The sequence below is a fragment of the Diabrotica virgifera genome, chromosome 5 (genome assembly GCF_917563875.1).
Source record: "Diabrotica virgifera virgifera chromosome 5, PGI_DIABVI_V3a".
Taxonomy (NCBI): Eukaryota; Metazoa; Arthropoda; class Insecta; order Coleoptera; family Chrysomelidae; genus Diabrotica; species Diabrotica virgifera.
In genome coordinates this window covers 114,491,711-114,504,559 of record NC_065447.1, presented here as the reverse complement: position 1 = coordinate 114,504,559, position 12,849 = coordinate 114,491,711, and the positions used below count along the sequence as shown (strand labels likewise).

Genomic DNA, 12,849 nt, shown 5'->3' with positions numbered 1-12,849 from the left:
CACTTAAACTAAAACCTAACTATAGCCTCATACTTTCTCAACATTTTGTTGTTTGATTGATTCTCTTATGTTGGATAATAAAAAAGTTAGGTGCTTTAACAATTAGACATGTTTTTTATCAATACAGGGTGCTTTAAAAAAAATTTGGCAAAGTTTAAGGGGTAATTCTGCATGTAAAAATAATGACAGTTTGCTTTATAAACTTATGTCCGCAAATGCTTCGTTTCCGAGATGGGGGGTATTGAAATTTTTCTGACAAACTGACTATTTATTTATTACTTTAAAACCAATTGAGACATGCACATGAAATTTGGTGAGTTTTAGTACTTAGTTATTGCACATTTTTTGGCATACAATTAAGCATTTAATATTCACCGTTGGCGCGCATAACGGTAATATGATGTCTCATATTACCCGTATGCGCGCCAATGGTGAATATTAAATTCTTAATTGTATATAAAAAAATATGCAATAACTACGTCATAAAACCAACCAAATTTCATTTGCGTATCTCAAGCGGTTTTAAAGCAATAAATAAATCATCAGTTTGTCAGAAAAATTTCAACACCCCCTATCTCGGAAACGAAGCATTTGCGGACATAAGTTTATAAAGCAAACTGTCATTATTTTTCATGCAGAATTACCCCTTAAACTTTTCCAAAAATTTTTAAAAACACCCTCTATTGATAAAAAACATGTCTAGTTGTTAAAGCACCTAACTTTTTTATTATCCAACATAAGAGAATCAATCAAACAATAAAATTTTGAGAAAGTATGAGGCTATAGTTAGGTTTTAGTTTAAGTGTTCTAAAAATACTAGAATATTCCACAGGGTGATGCAAACTTTAAGAAAAAAACACAGTTTGATTCGTACACCCGGTATACAATGAAAATGTACCTCTTTAACAACAATATTATTATAACGATATTGTCAAGGAACAAGGCTATAACATATTAAAAAAATCACTTAAATCGGACAACAGGTTTAGGAGATATAAGACATGAACAATGACCCATTTTTAAGGTGGCCCGTTAATTTTGGCCCAGAGTGTAAATAAAACAAGCATATAAAGTATTAACCATGTATTTATTTAGTAGAATTTAGAGACTTTAAAACATTTGTCTTGTATAATTATTATACAAGATAATGAACCAAAAATTAAAGACACATTAAAAAATTTGCCAACACAAAACACAACACAGGCCACTTTTTATTTCGAGGAAGATACTTCGGCACTTTATTGTTTTTTCTGATTGCATCATTGGCACTTCAACCCTCGAGCAGTGAGGTAAACGTTAATACGAAAGACATTATTATAAATAAACCCGCCTAAAATAAAACGAGAGAAATAAAACTCTTCACGTTTCACTTTTTGTTATGTGTTATGTGTGAGAAATGTGAGAAGCTGATATTAGAGGTTATGATCATCGATTATAAAAATCGATTATTTTTTAAATTACAGTTAAACTAGTCTACTTACTTTAAATTAGTATTACGTATTTTCTTTTTGTTTTTAAATTTCTTCTACTATTAACTAATTGGTCTTACTAAAAATCTATTTCAATACCAGAATAATATAAAAAAAATAATCCTATCGAAACGTATCTATTATTCGATAAATCGATTAATTTAGTTTTCGAATCAACTATGTTATTCACGTACCGTGGTCATGTGATATTATTTAAAGGAGGAGAAAGGCTTGGTAGTACGTCATCACCGCGCGCGATTTGAAAATTAGACTCAAGATCATTTTAGTTGCTGTAATATTTTTAAAGAAAAAAATAGCAAAAATAGCTTCAAATCAAGGTTGGATTGAAATAGTTACTGTAAATGATTTTAAAAGCGAAATCATAAACTTTTTGTTTAAATATTGGTATTATTTACATTACTTTTACGCCAAATAAATCTAATTTTTCGACGTCCATAAAATACAGTGAGTAAAATTCAAGCGATACGTATTTAACCAACATCGTTGTAAAATTTTGTTTTCCAAAATATTTCTCAAAATTTAACCAAAGGAAGTTATTTCTGTTTCGTGATTATTACGTGAAATACACGTACCTTTGCGATGTAACCAACATTCACACCTATTATAAAAAAACATGTACTATATTCGTCATTATGATTTTATATTATTTTAATGTCAAACATGTATAAAGGAAGCACTAATATATACGTGAATTATTTGGCACTGAAATACGTTTTATTCCCGTCATAAATCACCGAGTTACGTATTCGTTGAAATTTGCCGTAAATTTAACGTAATCATCACGTAACTGGGCTCAAACCTGTTTGCTGGGTTATTTGTGAATTAAGTTTGTTAAGTTTTGTATGTTATTTGTATAGGCACAGTGAAATGGAGGAAAAGAAAAAAGTTGTAAATTTCACATATGACGAAAAATTAAAGTTAGTTGAATTGCCATTAATGAAATAATTTTAAAATAAATAATATGTTAAAAATTGCTTTTTATTATTAATTTTTAACGACACACTTTTAGTGATATTATCATGAATGGGTTTTTGAGACACAAAACTTAATTTGTTAGGTACCTACTAGGTAGACTACATAATTTTGTCAATAGACCTGTAAAAAACTCCAAAGGATTTTCTATATTTTCCAATACATTATATTACATTACATTACATACATTATACATATATTATTAATATAAAGGAAAATACAAAATTACAACTAATATACCTAATATTACAGAATAACAGAAAAATTAAGGAAGAAGCAAATTATTGACAAACGTCACAAGTGCATTAGTCAAAATTGTAAAAATATAACCTGACTGCCAACGATAAGTCAGTAATACCTAAAGTTTAGGGAGATCGAAAAACGTATCCTACCGTTAGGTAATGCTTAAGCGTTTTAGGCAATTCTGATCGTATGGTGAAATCCGTTTTAGAGTTAGGAAATACCTAAACCCACTTAGGTAATTCTTAAATATTTAGGTATCGTTGGTGAAATCGGGCATAAGAGTCGTATCAGTTTTTTTTGGAACCAGCTGTACATATGTTATTTTAAATTATAAATAATATTAATAATACATAGGGTACCTGGTACATAGTACCAGTGCAGGGTATGGAGCTGATAGAAAAGGCATTCAGGCATCAAATATCCAAAAATCTTTTCAGGCCACAATAATGAAAAGACCTTCTCCAAACGCAATAAAAACTTAAACTGAAATGATGGCATCTCCTGAGGTAAAATGTTCCGGAAGTAAAATGAGCCTCCGTTCGGATCTCCGGGTGAGGACTATCTCAGGAGAAACACCATTACAGGTTAGAAAAATCAGGATAGGGTCTTGGAATCTTGGTAGTCTTACAGGTAAGAGTCTGGAGTTAGTGGATGCGCTCAAACGAAGAAGAGTTCAAATTGCTTGTATTCAAGAAACTAGGTGGAAAGGACAAAGGGCGAAAGAACTAGGTGATGGATATAAATTGTGGCATGTAGGGAGTAGTAACACTAGAAATGGAGTTGGTATAATTGCTGATAGTGAATTGAAAGATAACGTAGTAGAAGTTGTAAGAACGAGTGACATAATGATGTCAGTGAAATTTGTAATTGATAAAGAGGTATTGAATGTTGTGTGTGTGTATGCTCCTCAAGCAGGTGGGTAGGAATGACAGAAGAGCTTTCTATGAACAATTAGGAGTCGTACTGAGTGATATTCCAGCAGAGGAGAAAGTTATAATAGAAGGTGATTTCAATGCACATGTGGGCCAAGCCAAGACAGGATATGAAACAATACATGGGGTTTTAGGCTTTGGAACTAGAAATGAAGCTGGAGATGACATGCTAGAATTAGCAACAGCATTGGATATGGCGATTGTTAACACATTCTTTAAAAATAGAGAAACTCAACTTATTACCTACAAAAGTGGACAACATCAATCCCAAAAAGACTACTTCATGATAAGAAAAGAAGACATACGTGAATGCAAGGACTGCAAGGTAATAGTTAGTGAGACAGTAAGCCAACAACATAAGCTGCTTGTTCTGGACATCGAAGTAAAAAAGCGAAACTAAACAAAAATATCGGAGAGGACCACAAAAAATCCAGTAGTGGATGCTAAAAGAAGGTTTAAGAAGACGTGGAAGGTTTATTCAGAAAAAGAATAGTAGAAAAAATATGTTGGAACATGAAAGGAAGCCCTAAAACCATTTGGAGAAAAATGGCCAATATTATTAAAGAGACAGCTATTGAAATACTTGGGAAAACGTCAGGAAAGAAGTTTGAGGATAAAGAGACTTGGTGGTGGTCAAATGAAGTACAAGGAAAAATAAAAGAGAAGGGAAAATTATATAAAAAGTGGCAAGAAACCAGATCGGACATAGATCTTCAAAACTATATGGTCGCCAAAAAGGAAGCGAAAGTAGCAGTAGCAAAAGCTAAAGCAGAAGCGTATTCAAACCTATACGATCAACTTGATACCAGGGAAGGCGAAGCAAAGATATATAAAATAGCCAAACAGAGAGCAAAGAAAGCAAGAGATGTTAATCAGATTAGATGTATCCGAGATGAACATAATAAAATACTAATTCACGAAAAGGATGTCAAAAAGAGATGGAGAAAGTATTTTGACAGTTTATTAAATGAAGAATTTGACAGACAGCCTGTGGAATTAACGGAGACAGTAACAGCAATGGTTACCAGAATAACAAACGAGGAAGTGGCTCAAGCGCTTCAAAAAATAAAGAAAGGAAAAGCAGTCGGACCAGATGATATTCCTGGGGAAGTATGGAGAGCATTGGGAGAGACAGGAACAAGTTGGCTAGCAGGTCTATTTAATAGAATTATGGAAGTTGGACAAATGCCAGACGAATGGGGAAGCAGTATATTAGTACCTGTCTACAAAAACAAGGGAGACATACAACAATGCACAAACTACAGGGCTATAAAACTACTTAGCCACACCATGAAAATATGGGAGAGAGTAATTGATAGACGGATACGTGAAGAGACCGAAATATCCGATAATTAATTTGGCTTTATGCAGGGCAGATCAACAACAGATGCAATTTTCATTATAAGGCAGTGGATGGAAAAATACAGGAGTAAAGAGACCAACGCTCATATGGTATTCATTGATCTTGAGAAAGCATATGATAGAGTTCCTCGAGAGATTCTGTGGTGGACACTCAATAAGAAAGGAGTCCCTGGCGAATATGTAAAGATTGTGAGAGATATGTACGAGGGAGTAACGACTAGTGTTAGGACAGGTGTGGGAGAGACTGCTAAATTTCAGGTGAAAGTAGAATTGCACCAAGGCTCTGTGCTTAGTCCGTATTTATTCTCATTAGTTTTGGACCAGATAACAGCGAAACTACAGGGTAGTATTCCATGGTGCCTAATGTATGCTGATGATGTAGTGTTAATAGGAAATAGAGAAAGAGACTTAGAACAAAAACTGGAACAGTGGAGACAAACTCTGGAGGAAAAAGGTTTAAAACTTAGTAGGACAAAAACAGAGTATTTGGAATGTTCAATTAAAGATGGAGTTACTACAAATAAAATAGTATCTTTGGATGGTAAAATGATTGTGAAAAGCAATAGTTTTAAGTACCTAGGATCGGTATTACAGAGTAATGGAGAAATAGATGGAGATGCATGCAGTAGAATTAGGGCTGGATGGTTGAAGTGGAAAGAGGCGAGTGGTGTGTTGTGTGACAGAAAAATTCCAATGAAGCTGAAGGGAAAATTCTATAAAACAGCCATAAGACCGTCTATGATGCACGGAACTGAATGTTGGGCAGTGAAAAAGAAAGAGGAACAACGAATGTATGTGGCGGAAATGAGAATGCTTAGATGGATGAGTGGAGTGACAAAGAAGGATAAAATTAGAAATGAGTATATTAGGGGAAGTCTAGGTGTGGCACCAATTGATGCCAAAATGAGAGAGCATAGGTTAAGATGGTTTGGTCATGTTTAACGTCGAGACGTTAATCACTCAATACGAAGAATAGCTGAAGTGCAGATTCCTGGAAGGAGTAGGAGAGGAAGACCAAAGAAGACCTGGGGAGAGACGATAAGGCAGGACTTGTTGGTAAAGGGGATTAACATTGATATGACCCAAGATAGAATTGTGTGGAGAAATGCAATTAGGGAAGCCGACCCCTCATAGGGATAAGGCAAAGAGAATGATGATTAATAATACATAGATATATAAATAATATCAAAATATAACTAAAATCTGTACTAGCTCGATATGTTATTGACTTACTAATCCTGGTATTTTATTTCTATTGACTTCCTCTTTTAGTATGGGTAACCACATCCTACTGCATTCTACCGAGGAGCTTGCGACACAATTGTTTTCATTTAGCATAATTAGAGCCGCGTCTTTGATTTTTCTCTTTTTAATATTTGTTTCTTTCAGGAGTAAACTTGAATCTCTCCACTGAACTCTATGTTCATTATCCCATGCGTGTTGACATATTTGAGATCTATCAAATTCTCTATTTTTAATATAAGACTGATGTTCACTTATTCTAACGTTTAACGGTCGTGATGTTTCACCTAAATAAAATTGTTCGCATTAACAAGATATTTCTAACAATAAAACACGAAAACGTTTGTTTTCTATACTTCCACAAAATTTATTATATCTAAGTGACTACAGCTGTTTCGGCGGAGTGCCTTTCTCAAGTAATGTGTTTTATTGTTAGATAAAATGAACTTCCATCAAGTAACGGTCGAATCCATCAATTATTAACAAGATATTTTATAAATACAATTCTTTGTTCTTTCTTGTTCACTCTTAGGTTTAGTTTTAGATAGAATATATCTCAACGTGTTTGTTGTCTTGAATGTTGTTGAAATATTGAATTTATTTCCTATTGTTTTAAGTTTCTCGGATAGTCCTTTTATATATAGTATAATATTATAAGACTCACGATGTCGGGATAGTATCACGAGGTTTTTTCCTGGTGTTTCCCTCATGATTTACTATGGAATCTCTAACGCGAGAATTTTACTGTCACCGTTGCATGTGGTTGTCTTTTTAAAGACAGATCACATGTTATGATTTTTTCGTGACGAATATTCTTGAGTTGGGGTTGATTTCATGTAATAGAATTAACTGTTTTTCAGTAAAGTCGTCCCAGGAACGCAACTCATAAATATTGGCAATATCATTTTAAAGTTTTCTACTTTAAAATGTATAATATATGCCTGAATTGCCGATAAAAATGAGTCAGATTAAATAAATTATTGGAAGAATTTTTTACTAAGCAACAACATTGTTGATTAATTTATTAATATTTTTTGTATTTTGACAACGGCATTCGATTTGGACGTCGAAACGTTAATAAAATCATTTTTTTAATAAAATTGTGGTTTATTTCCCATCAAAACTAGTAATTATAAAAATGCCACAAGAAAATAGCTTCAGAACAACATTAATAATATCTTAATATACTTAATTCTTTAACAATAGGTTGGTATAAGTGGCTCTGGTAGACAATCTCTAACTCGTCTCGCAGGTGAGATATACGGAATGAAGCTCTTCCAAGCTGAAATCACAAACAATTATGCATTATCGGATTGGAGAGACGATATCAAGAAGGTTTGTAAGGAATCAGGTGGTAGAGGAAAGGACACCATATTCCTAATTGGTGAAGGTCAAATAAAAGACGAAAGCTTTCTTGAAGACGTCGATTGTCTTCTTAATTCCGGTGAAGTACCTAATATATATCAAATTGATGAGAAACAAGAGATTTTAGATATGGTCAAATTAGCTGCACAAGGTAAATAGTTCTTATCTCATACATAATATTTTAGTTTTAATTATTGGAAAAATTACTTAAATAAAATCTCATCTCAGAGAAGCCCACATTTTTTAATTAAACGGTTTTCTTTAGTTCAATCGTTTGGGTCAAATCTTTAGACGTTAATTTGACTGCCTTCTCTTCAATGCAAATTAATGAAAATTTGCAAACAAATGCATTCGCGGGAATAATACACGAATAGTCAATAATTTTTTTATGTTTATTAATTGTGTAAATAAAAAGAAACAATTTTAAATGAAAATGCTTAAATTCTCTTGTTTTTTACAATGTATAAACTTGAAACTTTACGGATTGTAGCTAATTGTATGAACTATACATAATTTCACTTTACTTTACTTTACTAACTTTACTTTTTACGTTAAGTGTTTACGTTATGCTTCATAAATAAACAATAAAGTTTCACATTTTTTGCCGATTCCAACTACTTCATGTTTATAACTACTGTTATACTACTGTTTGTACATCATATTTATTTATAAACATCCTAAGGGCGACGATTTTAAACGCTCATATCTTTGTTTATACAGTCGAATCCGCTTATTAGAATACCGCTTATAGGAATATCCTGCTTTAAGGAATGAAAATTTGAGGTCCTACGTTTCTTCTAGCCACCAATGATCGGTTATTAGAATATCCCGGTTATAGGAATACTTTAACTTGGCACAAAGGCTATTCCAATAAGCGGATTCCACTGAATAAACAACGGTGCTTATTCGTGTCAAATTTCATTATGCCAAAATGTGTCTATCATATACATGATTTTTTTCAACATGACGATATATTTTAATGTTTGAAAAGTGTAAGACTTAAAAGTAAAAAATAAAAAAAAAATTAAAAAAAATTAATAAACGCGTTTATTTAGTTACGAGTGACTAAAATTAAAAATATTATAAAAAATCAACTAAAAAGCAAAAAATAAAAAAATTTAAACTCGATTAATTATTCGAAAAAAACTGTTAGACAGATTAAATGTACAAAAATGTCACACATTCGTTAAAAAATTGAAAAAATCTAACACATGCGTTGAAGAAAAGCGTGGGGCGCGTCTTCATCGAAAAAACGGTTTGATGATAGATACTTTTTTACTTTTCGCGTCCCACGCTTTTATTTAACGAATGTGTTAGATTTTTTTAATTTTTTAACGAATGTGTAAAATCTTTGTATATTTAATCTGTTTAATGTCTAATCTGTCTAATCTGTCTAACAGTTTTTTTCGAATAATCCTTCTTGAATTTTCTTCTTGAATAATCTTCCTTGTTTTTTTTTATTTTTTGCTTTGTAGTTGATTTTTTTTATAATATTTTTAATTTTAGTCACCCGTAACTAATGAAAAGCGTTTCTTAAAAAATTTCATATTTTTTTATATATTCCCTTACATTAGTGCAAGCAGGATCTGTTTTGATTATTTCTAGGTCCAGTTTTAAGAAGTCTTTCTGTGGGATGTTGTGAAGTAGAGAGACATCATCTGGGATATCCAAAATATGATTTTTATGTTTAAGATGTTGGGAAAAAGTAGAGGTGTTCTCTCTTTTGGTGTGTTCAAGAGAGCGAGAATACAAGTTCTTTCTATATACGTAGCAGCACAGTCAGAACATTGTAGTTTATAAACATCACTACGATTCATGTAGTGAGATCTTTGGAATTGGATAGAGATTGTCCTAAGTTATTGGATACTTTAAAATAAATTTGAATGTTATCTACTGATCTTGTGATAATATTTGCACTATTCTTAGATAGCCTATCTTGGTGGAAAGGTATAAAAGCATAAGTAGGTTTGTTGTCAAATCCCCAGGGAACGCAGCATGTCTTAAGACCTTAAGCTGCCTTTTATGAATGATCTTGTTTATGATGTGTGGATCGTAATCCTTATTGAAGGCTATTTGACGAAGTATTATTTAATTATGAAAGATGAATTAGTTTTCAATCCCAATAGCACAATTAATAATATTGAAAATATTCAAAACATTACTAAAATATTTTTTAAATTGAAAACTTATTGGTACACTTTCCTGGTGACGTCTCCAAGGCTTCTACAATTTGCAAGCACATGGATGCTGCAGTGAAGACAAAGGGGAGGAATTCTACACTATGCAATTCACATCCCCCGTCTGCAGCTTGGTAAAGTTCCAACGGAAAATGCACCTGGTTACTCTACGGAGTAATACGACTATAAAATAAAAATGTATACCATTTTTATTCAGTTGCAATGCGAAGGCAAAACAATCTTACTTTTCAATTAGAATACGGAGCGCAGTCCAGTCCTCTGAATCGCGATTTTCGGCTCTTATTGGAGCCTTTTTTATAGTCGTATTACTCCGTAGAGTAACCAGGTGCATTTTCCGTAGGAACTTTACCAAGCTGCAGACTGGGTATGTGAATTGCATAGTGTAGAATTCCTTCCCTTTGTCTTCACTGCAGCATCCATGTGCTTGCAAATTGTAGAAGCCTTGGAGGTGTCACCAGGAAAGTGTACCAATAAGTTTTCAATTTAAAAAATCTTTTAGTAATGTTTTTAATATTTTCAATATTATTAATTTTGCTATTAGGATTGAAAACTACTTCATCTTTCAATTGCCAGATGACGCTAGTCACCTAATACCTTCACTTCGGTTGCAATGGGTGGGAAAAACTCTCGGTGCTGGTCATTTAGGATATGGAGAACAGTGCCTACGTTCTCTCCGATGAGGCTCCAATAAGAGCCGAAAATCGCGATTCAGAGGACTGGACTGCGCTTCGTATTCTAATTGAAAATTAAGATTGGTTTGGCTTCGCATTGCAACTGAATAAAAATGGTATACATTTTTATTTTATTATTTAATTCTTTTTTGTAGTTAGATTGTGATAAGGGTTTAAGGGTAAGGATTTAAGACGGTGTATGTAACTGTGAAAGACAGCAAATTTATGTAACATGGGGTGGTTAGGGGCCGTTCAAGTATTACGTAACTCAGGTGGGAGGGGGGGTCAAAAATCTTCAATACTTGCGTTGCGCAATAGTTAAGCGCCCATTAGAGTGCGTTACGTAGGGTGCGGAGGGAGGGGTCAAAATTATTCAAAAATGGCGTTACGTAATACTTGAACGCTCCCTTAGAAGATAGTGGCATGAAATGGTCGGTCTGTGTCGGTTTCCTATATTTTTGTATTTTGGTCGTTAGCATGTCAGCATCACGTGAGTATAACCTATAACCTCTCTTAAAACCGTAGTCAAAATTTAAAAACTTTGCATTATCTTATCAGGTTATACGTATTTTAGGTTAGCACTGATGATGATCGGTCATTCGACCGAAAACTAGTTCTGTGATGTAGCCCTTTTTAGGGAATTTTAAGAAATATACCTTTTATAAAGGTACATGACATTCTTCTACGGCCTGGATTCCGTTTTCCTTCTATTTTTCCTTGCATTATATTTTGAAGTAGTGCGTATTTATGACCTCTCATCAGGTGACCCAAATACTCGAGTTTTCTTCGTTTTATTGTTAACAAAATTTCTGGGTCTCTTTCTATCCTTCGTATTACTTCAAGATTTGTGATTCTTTCAACCCAATTTATCTTCATCATTCGACGGTAGCACCACATCTCGAAACTTTCAATATTTTTTATGTTGTTCTGTTTGAGAGTCCAGGCCTCTACACCGTATAATAGTGTGTTAAATACCTAGCTTCTTAGCACTGTTAATCGTAGATGGATGCTTATATCTCTGTTGTAGAAGAATTTTCTCATCTTTATGAAGGTGGCCCTGGCAATTTCGATACGTCTTTTTATTTCATTGTTATGGTCTCCAGTTTCGTTTATTAAAGTTCCCAAATATTTGTAACTTGAGTGCAAGAATCCCTAAACAAAAAACTAAACAGGATAAATGGAAATGTATTTGAAATAATTAAAAATGGGATGATATTGAGCAAGCTATGCAGTCTATACAGGGTGAGGCAAATAAAGGGCCTATTAGAAATATCTCGAGAACTAAAGGCAACAGAATCATGAAAATTGGAATAAACGGGTTTTGAAGGATGATCTATTAAATGAAAATATTTTCATCTCTTTGCAACTTCCGGTTATACCGGAAGTTGCTTATAACTTCGTTTTTTTTAAATGGGACACCCTGTATATTTTTACATTTTTGGATTCTCTTAGATGTCTTCTTTCTTAAAATATGAGGTTTTGTAATATTATACAGGGTATTTTAAAAGATAATTACGTTTTTTTACTAATCTCGTAGCAAAATTCACACCCTGTAGAGTTGTAGTAGTTTGACATCTAAAGCTCTAATTACGTTCAAATGATTTTTAATATACTCTACTATTGTTAAGAATAATTAGTATAGCTAAATTTTTAATTTTAGTATACAGGGTTGGTCGAAACTCGGTAAGAGTATTTTCTGAGTTTTCTGAAATGGAACACCCTGTATTTTAGTATTGTAATGAAATGATATTTTATGGTACTTTTTTATTTCTTAAGCATTCCCTATACCTAACTGCTTTAATTTGTGCTTAATTGTTAATCGCACCAACAATCTTAACTACGTAGGTATTTTGATAGCTAAACCATTATTGGTAATTTTAAGGATTAGTCTGGATTAATATGTATTTATTTCTGAAACATTATTTGGGATTGAGTATTTTCACGGCCAACCTAATAAAATTTTACGTATTTTTTGGTACAATTAATGTTTAGCTTGAATCACCAATAACTCACAAATTAAAGCAGTTAGGTATAGGGAATGCTTAAGAAATAAAAAAGTACTATAAAATATCATTTCATTACAATACAAAAATACAGGGTGTTCCATTTAAGAAACCTCAGAAAATACTCATTCCGAGTTTCGACCAACCCTGTATACTAAAATTTAAAATTTAGCTATACTAATGATTCTTAACAATAGTAGACTATATTAAAAATCATTTGAACGTAAGTAGAGTTTTAGATGTCAAACTACTACAATTCTACAGGGTGTGAATATTGCTACGAAATTAATAAAAAAACGTAATTATCTTTTAAGATACCCTGTATAATATTACTAAACCTCATATTTTAAGAAAGAAGACATCGAAGAGAA

General features: G+C 32.7%; 1 protein-coding gene across 1 annotated transcript in view; it reads left to right on the top strand.

Moving 5' to 3' along the window:
• Positions 1-12,849, top strand: part of LOC126885102 (dynein axonemal heavy chain 12) — a 660,248-nt gene that overhangs the window by 398,853 nt on the left and 248,546 nt on the right. Inside the window, exon 21 of the mRNA XM_050651529.1 lies at positions 7,448-7,757. Coding sequence (XP_050507486.1) covers positions 7,448-7,757 — 310 coding nt within the window. The remainder of the gene's footprint in view (positions 1-7,447; positions 7,758-12,849) is intronic.